The 21,858-nt window shown below is 48.7% G+C and overlaps 1 protein-coding gene across 1 annotated transcript in view; it reads left to right on the forward strand.

Moving 5' to 3' along the window:
- The window catches only part of CASZ1 (castor zinc finger 1), a 149,209-nt gene that overhangs the window by 86,223 nt on the left and 41,128 nt on the right, over window positions 1-21,858 (forward strand). Inside the window, exons 3-4 of the mRNA XM_081955524.1 lie at window positions 6,353-7,187; window positions 12,817-12,885. Coding sequence (XP_081811650.1) covers window positions 6,353-7,187; window positions 12,817-12,885 — 904 coding nt within the window. The remainder of the gene's footprint in view (window positions 1-6,352; window positions 7,188-12,816; window positions 12,886-21,858) is intronic.

Below are 21,858 nucleotides of genomic sequence, written 5' to 3' on the forward strand. Positions count from 1 at the left end.
ACAAGGAGTTTGCTTCATGCTCTCGGGAAGCCTCGCTCAGAACAACACCCGACGCAATCAATACAATACAATACAATACAATAGTAGAGTTGGAAGGGACCTTGGAGGTCTTCTAGTCCAACCCCCTGCCTAGGCAGGAAACCCTATACCGTTTCAGACAGATGGCTATCCAACATCTTCTTAAAGACTTCCAGTGTTGGGGCATTCACAACTTCTGGAGGCAACTTCTGTTCCACTGATTAATTGTTCTAACTGTCAGGAAATTTCTCCTCAGTTCTAAGTTGCTTCTCTCCTTGATTAGTTTCCACCCATTGCTTCTTGTCCTGCCTTCAGGTGCTTTGGAGAATAGCTTGACTCCCTCTTCTTTTTGGCAGCCCCTGAGATATTGGAACACTGCTGTAATGTCTCCCCTAGTCCTTCTTTTCATGCCCAGTTCCTGCAACTGTTCTTCATATGTTTTAGTCTCCAGTCCCCTAAGTCTCTTTGTTGCTCTTCTCTGCACTCTTTCTAGAGTCTCAGCATCTTTTTTTACATCATGACAACCAAAACTGAATGAATGAATGAATGTATGTATGTATGTATGTATGTATGTATGTATGTATGTTGTATTTGTACTGATAAATAAATAAAGGGAGACTAGTATAGATCTATTTCGAGCTAATTAGCTCTCATCAGCTATCCATACCCATACTGGGATTTGAACCTGGGCTGTATTATATCTTAGGCAGGAGTCTTAGCCACTATGCCACAGGCTCTCCTCTTTATCAGTTGAGCCAGGGAAATAGGTATGTATTTGTGTTACAACCCCTGGTATGTCTAAATATGGGAGGAAGGTCACTACTCCCTCTTTCTGTCCTTCGGCTTATATATATATAAAATGCCTCCCCTCTTCTTCCCTTCTTCCCTTTTCTACCCTCTCTCCTACTCTTCCTTCACCTCCATTTCTTCCACTCCTTTTCCCTTTCTTCTTTCCCAATCCTTTCTTCTCTCCCCTTCCTTCTTTTCCCTCTACTCCTCTCTCCATTCCCTCTTTCCGTGGTTGGTTTGCACGGCCTGGTAGATGGCATGCCGCGGCCCTAAAGTTGGTGGAACCCCTGCTCTAGATGTCAGACACCTCATTCCCACAGCTAGAAATGCTTTTTTCTCTCTTGCGGCTTTTCCTTCAATAACCTTTCATAACCACAATATAAGGATATAGTGTTGTGATGGCGAGAGAGGCACGCACAGCCCTGTCTGTGGGCACGCGTGCTGTCGCCAACTACTCTTCTGGTTTCCAGCATGCCACTGGTCTTTGTGGGCGCTGGAGAGCCAGAAAACCGCCAGAAAACGGCCTGAAAAATGGCCAAAACCCAGGCCATTTTGGGGGGCCTTTTTGGGCCATTTTCAGGCATTTTTTGGAACATTTTCGGGCATGAAGACCAGTGGGTGCGCTAGAAACCAGAAAAACAGCTGGTGACAGCATGCGTGCCCACAGAGAGGGCTCTGCGTGCCACCTATGTGTGGCAAAGGTTTGCCATCACAGGACATTCGAGCCAAAAACGGCTTGAAAAACAGCCGGAAAACACAGGAAAAACAGCCGGAAAACGGCCCAAAAAACAGCCGGAAAACGGCCCAAAAAACAGTCGGAAAACGGCCTGAAAAACAGCTCGAAAAGCAGCCAGAAAACGGCCCAAAAACCAGCCTGAAAACGGCCCAGAAACCAACCTGAAAACAGCCCAAAAACAGCCTGAAAATGGCCCGAAAAACAACCTGAAAACGGCCCCAAAACAGCCTGAAAACAGTCTGAAAAAGGCCCAGAAAACAGCCTGAAAAACAGCCTGAAAACAACCTGAATAACAACCTGAAAATGGCCCGAAAAATAGACTGAAAACAGCCTGAAAAACAACCTGAAAACGGCCCGAAAAACAACCTGAAAAAGGCCCGAAAAACAGCCTGAAAACAGCCTGAAAAACAGCCTGAAAACAGCCCAACAAAGAGCATGAAAACGGCCTGAAAAACAACCTGGAAAAGGTCCGAAAAACTGCCTGAAAAACAACCTGAAAACAGCCCGAAAAACAGCCTGAAAAACAGCCTGAAAAACAACCTGAAACGGCCCGAAAAACAGCCTGAAAAACAGCCTGAAAACAGCCCGAAAAACAGCATGAAAATGGCCCAAAAAACAACCTGAAAAAGGCCCGAAAAACAGCCTGAAAACAGCCTGAAAAACAGCCTGAAAACAGCCCAACAAAGAGCATGAAAACGGCCTGAAAAACAACCTGGAAAAGGTCCGAAAAACTGCCTGAAAAACAACCTGAAAACAGCCCGAAAAACAGCCTGAAAAACAACCTGGAAAAGGTCCGAAAAACTGCCTGAAAAACAACCTGAAAACAGCCCGAAAAACAGCCTGAAAAACAGCCTGAAAAACAGCCTGAAAACAGCCCAAAAAACAGCCTGAAAACAGCCTGAAAAACAACCTGAAAAGGCCCAAAAAACAGACTGAAAACTGCCTGAAAAACAACCTGAAAACAGCCTGAGAAACAGCCTGAAAACAGCCCGAGAAACAGCCTGAAAACAGCCCGAGAAACAACCTGAAAACAGCCCGAAAAACAGCCTGAATACGGCTTGAAAAACAGCCTGAAAACAGGCATGCATGCACTGGCCAGCTGGTCTTTGGGTTTCCACTGCCCAAAGACCAGCTGGCCGGCACGCATGCACCTGCCGGAAACCTGAAGATGGCTAACTGGTGTTAGGGTTTACGACGCTATGGCGCGCACACAGGCACATGCGTTCAGGTTTGGCCACTGGGGTGCTGAAAAGGTTTGCCATCACTGATATTGTGAAATGTTCTCTGTAGGATCGGCATTGCTTGCCTTCTGTAAGTGCTCAGCTGCAGCTTCTCCAAGCTGCATGTAATTGAGACGGTCCCTGGGTGTCATTTGACTGCTCCCCAGGGCCTGGCAATCAGCGGGATATTGCCTCTCCAACAGGGAGAGTCAGTCCATCAGCTTGCTTGGCTGATTAGCGGAGCCTCCCTTTTATCTCTGGGATCGTGCATTTGGAAGCATCTGTCAGACCGACAATAGAGTCCCAGGTAGAGCGCGTGAGATGGCGTTGGGAGATTGGAGTCCCTTCTCTGCACTCCAGCTGCCTTCGCTTACTCTTCTCTCAAGGGCACAAGGGGAATAATCAGGATAATCCAACTTTGGGGGCCTTCCAGTCTCGTATTCATACTACCCTGTCTGCCAGCCTTTCAGGAGTTGGTTCTGACAACCGGCTTCTGGGTAAGGTCAAGGTTCCCCTCGCACATCTGTGCTAGTCGTTCCCAACTCTAGGGAGTGGTGCTCATCTCTGTTTCAAAGCCGAAGAGCCAGCGCTGTCTGAAGACGTCTCCGTGGTCATGTAGCCGGCATGACTCAACGCCCGAAGGCACACGGAGTGCTGTTCCCTCCCCACCAAAGGTGGTTCCTATTTTCCTCCTTGCATTTTTTAACGTGCTTTCGAACTGCTAGGTTGGCAGAAGCTGGGACAAGTGACGGGAGCTCGCTCCGTTATGCAGCGCTAGGATTCGAACGGCTGAACTGCCGACCTTTCTGATCGACAAGCTCAGCGTCTTCGCCCCTGAGCCACCCCGTCCCTTGTTGGGAGAATGTTGACGATACATTTTATTGAATTTATCTTCAACGGTCTCCCATTGTTAGCCCTTCGCTTGGTCAACACTATCCAGAGGTTGACTGTCAGAATAGGACAGGACCTTAGTGGGCAGTATTAATTAATTAATCAACCAATCAAAACATAGCGGGAAGGGACATTGGAGGTTTCTACTCCAGCCCCCTGCTCAAGCAGGAGATCCTATATCATTTCAGACAAATGACTGCCCAGCTTCTTCTGAAAAACCTCCAGTGATGAAACACTCACAACTTCTGAAGGCAACTTCTGTTCCACGGGTTAACTATCCTCATTGTTAGGAAGTTTCTCCTGAATCCCAGGTTGCTTCTCTCCTTGGTTAGTTTCCATCCATTGCTCCTTGTCCTGCCTTCAGGTGCTTTGGAAAATAAGTTGACCCCTTCCTCTTTGTGGCAACCCCTGAGATATTGGAAGACTGCTATCATCTCTCCCCTAGTCCTTCTTTCTATTAAACTAGACATACCCAGTTCCCGCAGCCGTTCTTCATATGTTTTAGCCTCCAGTCCCCTAATCCTCTTCGTTGCTCTTCTCTGCGCTCTTTCTAGAGTCTCAACCTCTTTTTTTGAAAAAAAAAACGGGAATGTTGTCTTACTGAGGCATTATAAAGTGGCATTGATACTTTACACAACCTTAATCCGATCCCTCTGTTTACACAGCAGAGGATTTTATTAGCTTTTCTTTGGGGGGGGGGGGGGGCTGCTGCCAAAAATGTTTCCAAAAAATTATCAAAAACTGTATTTAAAAAATTATCAAAAAAAAGAGATTTAGAATAGCAGAGTTGGAAGGGACCTTGGAGGTCTTCTAGTCCAACCCCCTGCCTAGGCAGGAAACCCTACACCACTTCAGACAAATGGCTATCCAACATCTTCTTAAAGACATCCAGTGTTGGGGCATTCACAACTTCTGGAGGGCAAGTTGTTCCACTGATTAATTGTTCTCACTGTCAGGAAATTTCTCCTTAATTCTAAGTTGTTTAAAGCGGCTTTTTTTATTTTTATTTAGGGAAATCTTGTTGTTCTTTCCAAGCTGACATTCGGTTTGTTGTCATTTTCCAAACGCACAAGTTCCATTTAGACAACTCCATTAATAACCATGGGTAGACCTACCCAGATTCAGAATGCATCTGGGACAACAAATTAAATAACTTAATTGTGAACAGAATGACGAATATGTGTTTGTTATACAGGCTTCTTCACCCACGCTCATTCGCACCGTCAATCAAAACGTCTTCCTAGCTACTTTGTCAAAAACTTCCATATTTTTTCCGATGGTTCCTTCTGCCCTCCTTCTTCTTTTCTTTCTGTCCCCACCTCACTGCTTTTTTTTGGGGGGGGTAGGTGTGAACGGAGTCTCTTCAATGCCAGTCTCCCCCACGCAGGCAGGGTAGCTCCTGGTGCCTTTGGCATATTCGTACCGACCTCACTTCCAGGAAAATGACGTTTTCCTTCATCTTAGGCCAAGGCGGGGAGCGTGGAGGCATTTACGAAACTTTGTTTAATGTACTGAAAAGCCATCGGCTAGAACATTTAGGAAATTGATTTTCTTGGCATTGATGAACTCTTTTTATTTTACCCCAGTATTAATTACTTTTTTTATTTTTATTTAAAAAAAAACAAATTAATTTAAGTGTCGTAAAAACCAAACAAGTGAGCCAAACATCAGCCAGTCGTGTTTCGCTCCTTCTCTCCCGCTCACCCTCCCCAATTCCCCACCACCTCGCCCGGCTGCAGCTGGCAACGCGGAAGGCAAGGCAGGAATGAGATCACGGGTTCGTATCGGTTCGTATCGGTTCGTACGAACCGGTTGTAAAAAAAAATGAAACTGGCGAACCGGTTTTTCCGACGATCAGCTGTGATGCGCGATTTATATTAGCTAAACGAGCAGGATGTTCTGCTTTCTGGCGAATCCTAAATCGCGTGGCACAGAGGATTCTCCCCCTCGCTGTTCTATTTACCTTACCTTTTGGACACTGCGCATACATTTGTCATTCCGTTTACAGGGTTATAAAATACCATTTGGTTTGCTTTGTTTACCTGTTTTGACACCACTTCCTTTTTCCTTTCTTTTCTCCCTCCCTCCCTTCTCTGCTTTCTTCCTTCCTCTCTCCTTTCCCTTCCTTCTTCCCTTACCTCCCCCCCTATTCCTCTCTCCCTCTTCCCCTTCCTACCCTCTCTCCTTCTCCCTTCCATCTTCCTCTCCTCTATCTTCCTTCCCTCCTCTTCCTCTCATCTCCTCCTCTCTTCCTTTCTTTTTCTATTGTGGTAGGTGTCTCTTCCGCCTCTTAATTTTTATTTTCTCGGGGTGGTATTTCCACAGACCCAAAAATAGTTGAATATCATTTCTTGTTCCCTTTCCTTCTCAAATCTATCCTAATTATGTTTTTCCCCTTTTGTATCTTACTTTTGAATATATACTTATTTATTTATTATTACCCCTTTCTACCTAATGGCGTATCGTCTGGGTTCCATAACTTCCCCTTACTTTCTTTTCTGTATGTTTCCTCTAACCATTCATAAAAATCTTCCCCATGTTTGAAGTACATCAATTCCTCTTTATCCTTTATTGTCAAAGTCAATCTGTCCATCTCTGCGGAATCTAGATTTTTTTTATTATTATTATCTCCTCCTCTGTCGGCACCTTACTTAATTTCTGAGTGACGCGTTTTCTGTCTTTCTGTCACTTACTCCAGGGGAGACATCCTCTCTGCGAGATTACGCCACTACCACCGTGAGCGAATTCTTAGGCCTGTTCGGCTACGAGGACCAGAACATTCGGGACGAGCTGGCTCGCAAGATTAGCTTTGAGAAGCTGAATGCGCCTACCTCAGAGAACAGCCCAGGCACCGCGGCCGGAGAAGACGCCGTGAGCAAAAGAGCCCGTTTTTCCAAATACGAGGAGTACATCCGCAAGTTGAAGGCTGGGGAGCAGGTCCCGTGGCCCATTCATCCCCTGAAGACCGAAGAGCTGACCAGTAAGCTGGTCAAAGAGGGGCCCATAGGCTTGGGGCAAGCCATCCGGTTGCCAGCTCCCGAACCGTCGCTCCTGCCCGAGACGAAAGCCACCATTTTGCCTCTGCCTTCGTCCAGCAGCTCCCAGATGCAAGGGCTGATGTCGCGGGCCTCCAAGTATGATTTCTTCATCCAGAAGCTCAAGACCGGGGAGACGCTCCGGCCACAGAACGGCAACACCTACAAGAAGACATCCAAGTACGACTTGGAGAACGTCAAATATTTGCACCTCTTCAAGCCCGGAGAAGGCAGCCCGGATATGGGAGGAGCCATCGCCTTCAAGACTGGCAAAGTTGGCCGCCCGTCCAAGTACGACGTCAGGAACATCCAGAAGGTGACGCCGGTCAAAGCGCCGGCCCCTAGCCTGGGTCCCAACCCTCTTGCCAGCACTCCCAGCAGCACCCCGGTCGCTGGCCCTGAGCAACCCGTCTCTCTGCCCTTCAGCACTCCGGAATACCTTAAGTCCACTTTCTCCAAGACGGATTCCATCACCACCGGAACAGTTTCCACTGTTAAGTAAGTCTACTGTCGGTTAATGGGGAAGGCGCGGGGAAGAGCAAGGCTGCTGGGCTGCAGCTTTTCTCCGACGTGGCCCCCTCTTCGCGGGGGCAAAGCTGAGAAAGACCATGTTGTCTGAGTGGTTGCAGCCCTCTGCACATCTGCAGGTTGCCAAGCTGGGGTCGAGAGCAGGGGGGGGGATCCTGCCGGTTAAACAACCGGTTTGCTGAATGCGTGCGCTCTGCACCGCTCCCGCATGCCCCTGACGTGCCCGATGTGCACTGCATGCGTACGCGCAATTCACAGGAAAACAGCTGAGGCATGGCAATCCACTCTGCCACGCCTATCAGCTGGACTTCAAAAGAGGGAATATAGGTGAGTTTAGCGCATGGGCGGGCCCAGCTGATAGTTGGAGTGAACCGGTTTGCTCCCAGCTGATAGTTGGAGCTACCGGTTCGCCTATCAGCTGGGCTTCAAAAGAGGGAATATAGGAGAGTTTAGCGCATGGGCGGGCCCAGCTGATAGTTGGAGCGAACAGGTTTGCTCCCAGCTGATAGTTGGAGCTACAGGTTCACCTATCAGCTGGGCTTCAAAAGAGGGAATATAGGTGAGTTTAGCGTAGGGACGGGCCCAGCTGAAAGTCGGAGTGAACCAGTTCGCTCCCAGTTGATAGTCGGAGCTACCTGTTCGCCCGAACCGGTCCGAACTGGTAGAATCCCACCCCTGGTTAAGACCCTATGGATGTGCTCTAGGAAAGCCTTCCATGTCCTCCTTGACTCCGAAGGGCAACAGGGAAGACGGCGGGCGTAGAGCAGGTTGAAAGGTAGATGAAATAACTTCATGGGTGAAAAGGCGCAAGTGCTAGGATCAGAGGTCTCTAACCTTGGGCACTTTAAGCCTGGCGGACTTCAACTCCCAGAATTCCCCAGTCAGCAAAGAATTCTGGGAGTTGAAGTCCTCCAGGCTTATAGTGGCCAAGGTTGGAGACCCCCCCTGCGCTAGGTAATAGCTATGGGATCAAATACGATGTGTCACTTAAGGCTGGTCATCCTGGATTTACGACCACAGCTGAGCCCCAAAATTCCCGCTGTTAAGTGAGACATTTGTTAAGTGAGTTCTGCCACCGTTGTTAAGCGAATCGCTGCAGTTGAAAAGTTAGTAACCCGGTTATTAAGTGAGTCTCCATTCCCCCATCGACTTTGCTTGTCAGAAGGTCGCCAGAGGGAACCACGTGACCCCGGGACTCTGTGGCCGTCATAAATGTGAGTCAGCCGGAAATGTTGGGCTCAACTTTAGTCGTAAGTCCAGGACTACTTCTATTCCTGGGGCTGCAGGTAGTCCTTGACTTACAACATTTCGTTTAGTGACTGTTCGAAATTACAGCAGCACCGAAAAAAAATTTATGAGCTTTGTCACACTTAATGACCGTCCCAGCATCCCCATAGTCACGTGATCAGGATTCAGACGTTTGGCAACCTACTCCTATTTACGACGGTTGCAACGTCCCGGGGTCACACAATCCCTTTTGGCGCCCTTCTTAACAAGCAAAGTCAGTGGGGAAGCCTGATTCACTTAACGTCCGTGTTACCAACGTAAGGACTGCAGCGATTCTCTTAACAACGGTGCCCGGGAAGGTCACAAAGTGGGATAAAACTCACTGGACGACTTGTCTCGTTTCACAACTGAAAGTTTTGGGGCTCAGTTTTGGCTGTAAGCCGAGGACTACCTGCATTAGTGACCGGTAGGGATAAAAACAGGACGAGGGGACCGAGACAAAAGGGTATTTCGTAGTTTCTCTTTGGCTACAACGAGTAGCAAAATGTGAGCCTTTGGGCCTGATCTGGCCTGGATCTTCTGAGGATCTTACACCAAGTTGGATGGTCTGAGGTAAATCGCCAAGACTTTCTTATTTTGGCGGGAAATCTCCTACAAGTGGGAATTGCGGTAGTTGAGTTCCTGAAAAAGAACTTGAGGGACCTTTTCAGCTGAGGTCCCTGCTTCTGACTTCTTTGGCCTCAGTCGATACAGCTAATCCTCGACTTACAACAGTTCTGTTTAGTGACCGTTCAGAATCAGGCTCAGAATCGAGCTGGGAGGGACCTTGGAGGTCTTCTAGTCCAACCCCCTGCTCAAGCAGGAGACCCGATATTCCATTTCGGACAAGTGGCTCTTCAAAGCCACCACGGCCCCAGAAAATCTGACTTTACGACCGTTTTTCAGAGTTACCGCCTCTGTAGCGTCCCCCCAAGATCGTGGGATCGAAATTCAGATGCTTGGGCAACTGGCTCCTATTTATGACCGTTGCTGTGTCCTGGGGTCACGCGATCCCCTTTTGCGACCTTCAGACGAGCAAATTCAGAGGGGGGGGGGAAGCCAGATTCACTTAACAACAGGGTTGGTAACCTTATCCATTGCAGCGATTCACTTAACAACTGTAGCAAGGAAGGTGGTAAAATGGGGCGAAGCTCACTTAGTAAACGTCTCCTGGGTCCGTTGTGGTTGTAGGTCAAGGACTACCTGTACTCAGGGATTGATCCACCCCATCCCGCCCAAGCCCCTGTTTTGCCCTGGGTACAGTGGCTGGATAGCAATGGCTCTTAGACTTATATACCGCTTTGAAGTGCTTTACAGCCCTCTCTAAGCGGTTTACAGAGTCAGCCTCTTGCCCCAAATAATCTGGGTCCTCATTTTACTAACCTCGGAAGGATGGAAAGTTGAGTCAACCTTGAGCTGGTCAAGATCGAACTCCTGGCTGTGGGCAGAGTTTGTCTGCAATACTGCATTCTAACCACAAGGAAGGAAGGAAGGAAGGAAGGAAGGAAGGAAGGAAGGAAGGAAGGAAGGAAGGAAGGAAGGAAGGAAGGAAGTAATAGCGCTTAGACTTGTATACCACTTCACATGGCTTTTACAGCTCTCTCGAAGCGCTTTACAGAGTCAGCCTTTGCCCCCAACAATCTGGCTCCTTATTTGACCCACCTCAGAAGGATGGAAGGCTGAGTCAACCTTGAGCCAGTCAGGATCGAACTGCTGGCAGTGGGCAGAATTTGCTTGCAATATTGCATTATAACAAGAAGGAAGGGAGGAAGGGAAGGGAAGGAAGGGAAGGGAAGGAAGGAAGAGCACTTAGACTTATATACTGCTTCACAGTGCTTTACAGCCCTCTCTAAGCGGTTTACAGAGTCGGCCTATTGCCCCCAACAATCTAGGTCCTCATTTTACCCACCTCGGAAGGACGGAAGGCTGAGTCAGCCTTGAGACGGTTAGGATTGAACTGCTGGCAGTGGGCAGAATTAGCCTGCAATACTGCATTCTAACCACTGGGAAGGAAGGAGGGAGGGAGGGAGGGAGGGAGGGAGGGAAGGAAGGAAGGAAGGAAGGAAGGAAGGAAGGAAGGAAGGAAGGAAGGAAGGGCACATAGACTTACATACCGCTTCACAGTGCTTCACAGCCCTCTCTAAGCGGTTTACAGAGTCAGCCTCTTGCCCCCAACAATCTGGCTCCTCATTTTACCCACCTCGGAAGGACGGAAGGCTGAGTCAGCCTTGAGACCTGGTGAGATTCGAACGGCTGAATTGCAGGCAGCCGGCAGGCAGCAGAAGTAGCCTGCAATACTGCCCTCTAGCCACTGCGCCACCGTGGATCACGGTTCCCAGTGCCGTACAAAGCGATCCCAGGGAGTCCAAAGTCTGCTTAACACCCCACATCCAGTCACGTATGATAACCACGGTTCTCGTCGCGTGGTTTCTTTTTGTTTCTCTGAGATTCCATACTTTGAGGGGTGGGGAGCCCGAGGGAGAAGACCCCAAATAATGAAAACCGGAGCTTAAGCGAAGCCCAAGAAAAGACCCGTGCGGGAGCAGGTGCCTGCTCTCCCTTGCGTGGCCCTTCCAGATTCTCCATCCTCGTATTCCTTGGTAGGAAGTTGGAGTTGGGCTTGGCTGTAATCCAGGCCACGGAGAGAGGCCTTCCACCGCAAAACCAGCTGTGAGGCACCCGGACCTTTTAAATCACCCGTCTCAGACAAGGGCATGGAAAGGGCAGCCAGATGTGAGCCGTCAATCTCTGGAAATGCTCAGTTCCAGGGCTCTCTATCATTTGGTATAACTCATCTCTTTTCTTCCCTTCCCTTTGGCTTATTCTCTTCTCTTCCTCTCCTTCTCCTCTCTCCCCTCCTTTCCCCTTCCCTTCCCTCTCCTCTTCCTTTCTTCCTCCTCCTCCTCCTCCTCTTCTTCCCTTCCCTTTTCCCTTTTCTTCCTCTCCTCCTCCTCCTCCTCCTCCTCTCTTCCTCCTCCTCCTCTTTCTCTTCTTCCCTTCTCTTCCTTTCCCTTTTCTCTTCCCTTCCCTTCCCACTTCTCTTCTCTTCCATTCTCTTTCCTTCCCTTTCTCTTTCTTTCTCTCTCTCTCGTTCTCTCTTCCCTTTTCTTCTCCTTCTCTTTTCTTCTCTATTTCTTATTTATCCTCTTTCTCTTCTCTCTTCTCTCTTCTCTTCCTCTCCTCGTTCCTCTCCGCTTCTCCTTCCCTTTCCTCTCCTCCTCCTCTCTTCCTCCTCCTTCTCTTCTTCCCTTCTCTTCCCTTCACTTTGCTTCACTTCCCTCTCCTCCTCCTCTCCTCGTCTCTTCCTCCTCCTCTTTCTCTTCTTCCCTCCTCTTTCCTCGTCTCTTCCCTCCTCTTCCCCCTTCCCTTTCTCTCTCTCTCTCTCTTTCTCACTTCCCTTTTCTCTTTCTCTTTTCTTATCTCTTTCTCTTCTTTTCCCCCTTTCTCTTCCCCTCCCCTTCTTCCCTCCCCTCCTCCCCCTCTCTCTCACACACACAGAGTTCAGGTAAAACTTTGAGGGGGGTGGGGAAGTAGAGTGAAAGACCATATCCGTGATGTATGTGGGGCAGCCTCGGTGTGGCTTCCCTCCAGGCCATACCTGCCTACGAATCCTTGAAAGGACTAAGACAAGCCTTGTTTTCCTTGTGACCGGCAACCAAGGAAGGCAGCAGGTTACAAAAGAGGGACGGAGAGGCGAAGGGAGAGGCCACAATCCTCCTTGGACTAAGTCGGTATCAAGTGCCTGGCTCGGTGGCTCAGTGGCTAAGACTCTGAGCTCGTCGATCGGAGAGGTGGGCAATTTCGGCGGTTCGAATCCCTAGGCAGGGGGTTGGGCTAGATGACCTCCAAGGTCCCCTTCCAACTCTTGTTACTGTTTGTTTAAAAAAATGAAAGTGGAGAATTCCTCGTTTTCTTCACCTTGGCATAGAGGAGGAGGAGAAAGGACGGATGGCATCTCCAGCTTCCAAAAACATCCAAGAGCTTGGAAAACGTCATTCCTCCCGCCTATCTTCCTGGAAACCTGGAGCCCAGGTTTCTGTGGTTCCAGATTTTCTTGGGTCACACATGCAGGGTAAATTATAGTTTTATCGGCACGGGCCAAGCGACCAGGTAGCCGTCCTTTGGCGAGCCAGGACTGGTGGGTGAACTTAGGTGAAAGGCTCCTTAGCGAGCCGGAGACGAGGAAACCTATGTGCCCCTCTGGGCCACGTCTCTGCCCTTGGGGTGGGTGGGGGTGGCGTGGGGTGGGAGTGGTAGGGGAGGGGGGGGCTTGATGCTTCTCCTGATACCGCCTGGTGCTAACCATCTCTGCCCTGTGTGTGCTTCTCATTAGGAATGGATTAACCACTGACAAACCAGCTGTCACCGAAGATGTAAATATTTACCAGAAATATATTGCCAGGTAGGCCGATGTCCCTTCCCTGCTCTGCCTTGGGGTGGAGGGAGAGGGTGGAAGGTGCCTGCAGCTGCCCGTCTGGGCATAGTGTAAGCCACCAGGCAGGGGCCCTCAATCTGCTCCCTTATCTCTGACCTCCCACGGCTATTGTTTGCTGAGACCTTCTCCATCAACCAGTCTATCCGAATAGAGCTGGAAGGGACCTTGGAGGTGTTCTAGTCCAATCGGTGGTCCGTGGACCACTGGTGGTCCACGCAAAAATTTTGGTGGTCTGCAGAAACATTATTTGCATAGTTTTTTATATTGCACTAAACCAGGGGTCCTCAAACTACGGCCCCTGGGATGGATACGTGCAATGAAGGCTTGCGTTGCTGCAGAGAGTCTCCCTCTTTGGGGTCTTTTTGTGTGGGTCAGAAGGGGGTAGAAATTCTGACTTGGGGTCTCCTTCAGCCTCCTGGTGGGGGGCTTTGGGTGAAGGCTGGAGGGAAGAGCCACTGGTGGGGAAGAGCCGGAGGGCCTCGTTCCAGTGGGGCTGCATCACGGCCTGGAACTGGCTGACCATCTCAGCCCGCTGAGCCTCCAGGCACCGGTACCTGGCCTTGCACTCCCGCAGGTCTTCCCTCTGTTTGGAAAGCCTATGCTCCTAGTCCTCAGTGAGGTGCTTCTGCTGAGCCTCCTTCTCGGTCAGATCCAATTTGAACTGAGCTGTTTTGCCAACTCTTTTCTCCTGGGGGCTGCTTAGCTCCAGCCACTGCTTCCTGTTGGGGCCCTAAGGAGCCCAGGCGAGGAGGGGCTGGGAGGGGAGGGGCTGGGAGGGGAGGGGTGAGTAGAGGCTGGTCAGGCGCTCCTCGATGTGAGTGACATCGAGTTAGCCACTCCCACCCAGTCACATGACCACCTAGCCACCTGCCTGGGGAGGATCTAGGCAGCTGTAATCCAGAGAAACATTGCAATTCACGTCTATGGGATACTTTAGACAGAATATATATACAGTTATCACATTAGAAGTGAACATAAAGTCCACTCAAACTTGTAACCCAAAAGAAGTGTATCTTGGATGCACATTTTTCTTTTTCTTTTTAAAAAGGAACTTGCCTTTACCGCAATCAAAAGAACTTTTCTTCTCTAATTCTACTGGTCACTAAACAGATTTTGCCCCTTTCGGGCACGACGTGAATCTTACCCGGAGCCTCTGTGGCCTTCACTGAGACATCATGGCATTTATTGTGACTTCTGTCCATCACTTTAAGAACTTCCTAAATCTGACTATCGTAATCCAGTTTGGTAGATAATCTCAGCAATTTAAAGCGAAGACTGGAACGGCATCGTCCTTAGCTATTCTGCTTCCCATGCCTGGCGTGGCACGTTTTGTGACCCCAAAACGAAAGGACACAAAGAGAGAGGGGGGGCGAGAGAGGGGGGAGAGAGAGAGGGAGAATGAGAGAGAGAGAGAGAGAGAAAGAGAGAGAGAGAGAGAGAGAGAGAGAGAGAGAGAGAGAGAGAATCTATTTGCAAGGGACCAAATGGGATAACAGCACACGATACACCAGCCTTCTCCGCGTCCGTTCCCTTCAAACGGGTTGGACTCTCACCAGCTCCCATCGTCCCCAGCCAGATAGGCGGAGGCATTCAGAGGGGCAGCCTAACCCCCGGAGGGGCGCCAGGTTGAGGATGGCTAGCGGCCTGTGGGGATAAATCTCCTGTTTTTCAAATTGCCCTTCAGCTCCCTGAAAATTCGTCTCCAGCTGTAAATGATTTAACAGCACATTTAACCAGGCATCCTTCCACCAGGTAGTATAAGGGTAGTCAGAAGCAGAGTAACCAGGTGTTTAATTTCTCCTTCCCTCCCGCCTCTCTTCTTCTTCTTTTTTTCTTCTCCTTGTCGGTCCCCCCCCCCTCTCTTTTAAGATCAGAATTGGTTCTGAGCCATAGGAGTAACTTTATGCGTTGCTGCATCTGAAGGGCAACTGCGATGCATGTCTCTGCGTCCACCCCTGTCCCCGTGTGTGTGTGTGTGTGTGTGTGTGTGTGTGTGTGTGTGTGTGTGCAAGTCCCCAAGCACTTTTTTTCCTGCTCATTGTTTTCCCTGCCCAAAGTCCTTCCCCTCGGGGCCCTTAAATCACACGGTGGGGCCGGCTTGATTAGCAGTCATAAGCTCATTATTTTAAGCTGTCTCTCTCCTACAAGACAAGGAGAGAGGGAGCGTTTGTCCTTTGCCAGCTGCGAAAGGCAGCTTCCTCTCGCCCGGCTTCCATCCGAGCCCGCATTCCTCGAGATTAGCAAGGCCAGCTCGGGGTTAAAAGTCAAAGGAGAGAGAGAGACACAGACACACAGAGAGAGAGACAGAGACAGAGAGAGACAGAAAGAGAGAGACAGAGATACAGAGAGAGACAGAGAGAGACAGAAAGAGAGAGACAAACAGAATGAGACAAAGACACAGAGAGAGAGAGAGAGCGAGAGAGAGAGAGACAGAGACAGAGAGAGGCAAAGAGAGACAGAGAGAGACAGAAAGAGAGAGAAACAGAGAGAGAGAGAAACAGAGAAAGAGAGAGAGAAACAGACACAGTGAGAGAGAGAGACAGAAAGAGAGAGACAAACAGAATGAGACAAAGACACACACAAACACACACACAGAGAGAGAGAGACAGACAGAGACAGAGAGAGGCAAAGAGAGACAGAGAGAGACAGAAAGAGAGAGAAACAGAGAGAGAGAGAAACACAGAGAGAGAAACAGACAGAGAGAGAGATACAGAGAGAGACAGAAAGAGAAACAAAGAGAGAGAAAGACAGAGAGAAACAGAGAGAGAGAGACAGAGAGATAGATAGAAAGACAGAGACAGAGAGAGGCAGAGACAGAAGAGACACACAGAGAGAGAGAGACAGAGACAGAGAGAGACAGATAGAGAGAGACAGAGAAAGAGACACAGAGAGAGAGACAGAGAGAGAGAGATCTTGGGCGAAGGTCCCTCCCAACGCCAGGCCATGTCCAACCGAGACAAGTGTCAATTTTGCCGTTTGTCCCGTCCAGCCGGCCCTCCTGCCTTTGAAGAGCCCTGGCTTTTCCACTTCCAAGACCCCTTTGATTTCGGCCGCGTGCCGTGAAACCATCTGAAGCGTAACATGTGGAACTGTTTGGTGGGAAATGAGGGAGCATCCAGAGAGAAGGCCGGGAGTGATTCCTCTAACCTCTCCTGGCCTGCTAGTCTTGTGGCAACCCAGGACCTGCCATCTATCCATCCAGCCTGTTTTTAGTCAATTTAATGCATTAAATTGACTAGGGTTTCAAACCCCCCCACATTTGGGGAGGGGGAGGCACAGAGAGGGACGGCGCGGTATCTCTGGAGCACCATGTGCTGAATCGGTTTGGTAAAAAGAGGCGCTGCGCAAAGCTGCCGGAAGAAGTTGCATTTATAGACTTCGCCAAACGAGCCTCTCTCGCTTACGAGAAGCCTCTTCGAGGTGCAGCCAAAGTCTCTACTTTTTCGCTCGCTCTGTATTTACATTTCTTTTTTTTTTTCCCCTCGGACTTATTATTTATTATTATTGGTGCCCTAACAGATGGTTTTGCTGCAGATATTGCTAAAATATTTATTTACACGAGAACTTCCCCTCCCTCCTACCCGTCACTTGTAATTGGGGTGGGTTGGGTATCCGGCAAGTGGGTTTTCCCCCCCCCCTCTCTCTCTCGCTCCCCCCGTCATGCACATCATCGTTATAAAGTAATGAGCGTGTAAACAGTTGCTAAGCAGGATGACTTCTGTATTTATTATTTTTATTAGTATTTATTTATCCGGGGGTTTCTCCCGCGGCAGCCTTGGCCAAATCTGGGAAACGAGGGAATGAAAGAAAAAACGAGGATTTTGCAACGGCGGCGCTTTTGGCCGTGCTCCAGACGTTGTCCCCGTTTGTACGCTCCGCATATTTTGTTTTATTTTATTTATTTTGGGAGATTTATATTGCTGCCTGTTCGCACACGCCGACTCAAGGTGGCTTATAAGGATGTCACAATTACAATATTGCCGTCAAATACAAGGAGTGGTGATCCCCAGCTCTTTGTTGTGCTTTTCAGTTTGATTTGTTTTGTACTGTTGCCCTGTTCTTCTCTCTGGATTGTGAGCTGATTCAGATTATTATTATTATTATTATTATCTGATGTTGCAGATATGTTCGCAGAACCTTTATATGAGTGGGGTGGGCGTATGTTGGATCATACCACCCTCTGTACTAATATCGGATTTTCGATTTGAAGAATTGTGGGGGTTTTTTTTTTCCTGTACCCATACATCCTTGGAAAGGATCAGTGTATATAAGTTTTTATAAGAATACACACACAGCAGGGACGCATTAGCTCAGTGGCGAAGACGCTGAGTTTGTTGATCAGAAAGGTCGGCGGTTCGGCGGTTCGAATCCCTAGCGCCGCATAACGGAGTGAGCTCCCGTTACTCGTCCCAGTTTCTGCCAACCTAGCAGTTCAAAAGCACGTTAAAAATGCAAGTAGGAAAATAGGGACCCCCTTTGGTGGGAAGGGAACAGCGTTCCGTGATCCTTCGGGAGTTGAGTCATGCCGGCCACCTGACCACGGAGACGCCTTCGGACAGCGCTGGCTCTTCGGCTTTGAAATGGAGATGAGCACCGCTCCCTAGAGTCGGGAACGACTAGCACGTATGTGCGAGGGGAACCTTTCCCTTTACACACACAGCAAAAGTCCCTCGATGGCAGTTGTGAGGCATGGATGTGGTCTGAGAAAATGACTCTTGATGATGCTACAGTTTGTTGCGGGAAATTGTTAAGAGGTTTTCTTCGGGTTTTTTTTTCCACCCAGCGCTTGAACAAGGCAAGTCCCTTCTTAATATATTTTTCCACTGTAATTTGAAACAAGATACCTAGGTTGCGATGCTTAGGAGATATGCCGAAGGGACACTTCTCCGAGGTTTCCTATCGCATTCTAAAAGAGACAATCTGTTTGCATCATTCCTAAAAATTCTGTTTGAAGAGCTGGTTTGCAGGGGGAAATTCAAGGGGGACAAACAACTGCCTGCAAAGTCAATTTCAGTGGAGTGTGCTTGAGCTGGGGAGGATCGTGGCCACGGATACAGTAAGAATTAGGATGCAGAGGCATAAAATCAGAAAATATGACAGATTAGAAAACAAGGAGTATCCCCTGTATGATGTTAAAAGCCTGCTATCGTATTAAATTGGGACACGGTGGCTCAGTGGCTAAGACGCTGAGCTTGTCGATCAGAAAGGTTGGCAGTTCGGCGGTTCAAAACCCTAGCGCCGTGTAACGGAGTCAGCTCCCGTGACTTGTCCCAGCTTCTGCCAACCTAGGAGTTCGAAAGCATGTTAAAAATGCAAGTAGAAAAATAGGGGCCACCTTTGGTGGGAAGGGAACAGCATTTCGTGCGCCTTTGGCTTTGAGTCATGCCAGCCACATGACCACGGAGACGTCTTCGGACAGCGCTGGCTCTTCGGCTTTGAAACGGAGATGAGCACCGCCCCTTAGAGTCGGGAACGACTAGGACATACGTGCGAGGGGGAAACTTTATCTTTTACCTTTTATCGTCTTAAATAGAAATGGAATTTAAGGAGGGGATCTCTCTTTCTCTCTCTCTCTCTCTCTCTCTCCAAGTTATGTCAAGTCCACAGCATATAATGAATGATTTTAATATTTAGTTGCTTCATTGGCTAGATGAATCAATTAAGCATCTTTTCTGATCTACTAAAAATCTGGCCCCAATTAAATAGGCCATAGACTTTTTCCCAACATTAATTATGTGGGTGAACCTTTCTGACAAAGGGGCGATAGGGCAGCCCAGTTTGGCTACCAGAGGCCAATGTTCTTTTCTGGGTGAAACCCATGAGTCACGGCGTGGCTGCATTAATAAATAATGCCGGTGTGGTTTTGTTTTTTTCCCATAAAAAAATATTAGTTGCCGTGGCATCGATATCTATCAATATTCTTGATTTTAAACGTCTGCTTCCTACTGGGGACAGGAAGAAATAAATCCATTGGCTTTTGTACGATCGTGCACGTATTCTCTCTTTCCTCTTACTTACTTATTTAAAAGTTTGAATCCGACTCTTCTCAATATTGCCAGCAGCCGTTTTTATAGCGAGGCTCGAAGGAAAGAAAACGTCAAAATGTTTTTCTTTTTAGGAAAAAAAAAATCTATCAAACACGGTTACTGTTTTGATTATAGCTGGTAGCATTGGAAGCCAGCTTAACGCCTGATTAGCCTGGCCTTTTGGCATCAGATGACGAGTGACAATTGTAGGATTGCATGGTCTAATATTGCAATAGCTTAAACTCTCTGTCTGTAGGAAAGTTGATATATTTTTTTTAAAAAAGCAATAACAGAACAGAATTAACAGAAATGGATGGGACCTTGGAGGTCTTCTAGTCCAACCCCCTGTTCAGGTAGGAAACTCCATTTCAGACGAATGGTTATCCAATTTCTTCTTAAAGCCTCCGCTGATAGAGCATCCGCAACTTCTTGTGGCCAGCTGTTCCACTGGCTAATTGTCTGAAAATTCCCCCTTAGTTGTAGGCTCCTTGATTAATCGCCATCTGTTGCTCCTTGTGCTGCCTTCAGGTGCTTTGGAGAATAGGTTGACCCGCCTCTTCTTTACGGCAGCTCATCAATTATTGGAAGGCTGCCATCCTGTCACCCCTGGTCCTTCTCTTCACTAGACTAGCCAGGCCCAGTTCCTGCAACTCCTGTTCTTTGTATGTTTTGGCTTCCAGCCCCCTAATCATCTTTCGTGCTCTCCTCCGCACTCGTTCCAAAAAAATCTTTTTTTTTTAAACCTCGTTTTCCTGAAAATAAGACCTCCCCGGTTAATAAACCCAATCGGGCTTTTGAGTGCATGTGCTAAAATAAGCCCTCCCCCCCAAAATAAGCCCTCCTCAAAAATATTGCAACACAGCAGCAGCCATAAGTTGACCACGCTCGCCGCCTCCTGCACCTCAAAAATAATAAAACCTCCCCGAAAATAAGGCCAAGAACTTATTTCAGGGGTCAAAAGCAAATAAGACCCTGTCTTATTTTCGGGGAAACACGGCCCCCATTTCAACCATGTGGGGGACATGGCCCCCGTATATCCCTCAAGGCCATGACTGAGGAGTTCTGGGAGTTGAAGTTCCAGGTTTGGCGAGCTCAATAGGAAGACGATCTTCTTGATCCCTGCCCACCATTGAGGTAGTAATCTTTTCGGGGGCAGAACTGTAGGCATTGCCCCATGCCGGTTTCTGCCACAGAACGTCCCTCGTTCACCCATTGCCTTGAAGGGGAGGCGGGGTCCCGAACGCAGCAAAGCCAGGGGATTTGCACGGAGGAAAAGGAGCTTGGAAGGGGACTGGCGGTGTGTGTGTGTGTGTGTGTGTGTGTGCAGGTGGGGTGACGTGGGGGACCAGCAGGTGTGCCCCTCTGCACAAGGCGTCAGCAAGCGTGCGCCGTCTGTGCGAGGCTTCCTGCTTTCCAAAGCTCAGCAGATGCTGCCCTTTAAAAATTAATAACTTGAACTGTTTCAAGTGTCAGACGAATCCAAGGAGAGAGAGAGAGAAAGAGGTAGCCCTTTAGGAATCTATTAACTGGGGAAGGGGGGACGGGGGGGCATGGGAGGGGGGAGATTCCCTAACCCCCAGAGCTGGAGGCCAGACCTCCCCCGCTCCCCCCCACACACGTACACACATGCACACACAAACACACACAGCTTTGCCCTTGATGTGACATAGCCGAGCATTGCTGCCTCTGCTTTTCCAAATGGGAGGGGGAGGAGAGGGGAGGGTAAAAGGTGCAAAGCAGAGGAACCTGTGAAAGAGGGAAGCCACCTGTGTGGCCTTTGGCATGCCGATGCCACCTCCGAATCCTCTTACACTCATCTTTTCCAAAGGTCTATTTTTGTGTTATCTCTTGCTTCTCTTTTTTTTTCACTTTTTGCTCCAGAGTTCTCCTCCTTTTCTCTCTCTCTCTCTCTCTCTGTCTCTGTCTGTCTGTATCGTTTTGTCTCTGTCCCTCTCTCTCTCTCTCTATCTCTTTGTCTGTCTCTCTCTCTGTCTCTCTATCTGTCTGTATCACTCTGTCTCTGTCCCTCACTCTGTCTCTCTGTCTCTGTCTCTCTGTCTCTGTCTGTCTCTCTCTCTCTCTGTCTCTCTCTCTCTCTCTTTCTCTCTGTCTCTCTCTCTGTCTGTATCGTTCTGTCTCTGTCCCTCTCTCTCTCTCTGTGTCTCTTTGTCTGTCTCTCTGTCTCTCTGTCTGTCTGTATCACTCTGTCTCTTTCTCTCTCTCTCTGTCTCTTTGTCTGTCTGTCTCTCTGTCTGTCTGTATCACTCTCTCTCTCTCTCTGTCTCTCTCTCTGTCTCTCTCTCTCTATGTCTGTCTCTCTCTCTTTCTCTCTTTCTCTCTGTCTGTCTGTATCGTTCTGTCTCTGTCCCTCTCTCTCTCTCTCTGTCTCTTTGTCTGTCTGTCTCTCTGTCTGTCTGTCTGTATCACTCTGTCTCTGTCCCTCACTCTGTCTGTCTCTCTGTCTCTGTCCCCCCCTCTGTCTCTGTCTCTCTCTCTGTCTCTGTCTCTCTCTCTATCTCTCTCTATCTCTATGTCTGTCTGTCTCTCTCTCTCTCTCTGTCTGACGGTGGATGGACCGTCTCTTCCTGCGCTATTTGCAAATGCCAAAGCATCGGTGAAACTTTATTAGGTTTTTTTGCAGCATTGCTACCCATCCACCTGCTTTTCCGTTCCTTTCCCTTTTGGAAGGTTTGCCTTGTCAACCTTTTGCAGGAGGTCCTCGAATTAATAACGGTTGGTTTCGTGATCTTCTGAAGTTAACAACGGCACTAAACAAAAGCAACTTAAGACCATTTTTTAATATACTTAGGACCATATACTGTCCTATGACTTCCATTCAGACGCTTTGACAATTGCCTCCTATTTATGACGGGGTTGCATTGCCCTCGGGTCACGTGATCCCCACGGGGAAGCT

This window comes from Natrix helvetica (assembly GCF_964273705.1).
Source record: "Natrix helvetica genome assembly, chromosome: 5".
NCBI lineage: Eukaryota > Metazoa > Chordata > Lepidosauria > Squamata > Natricidae > Natrix > Natrix helvetica.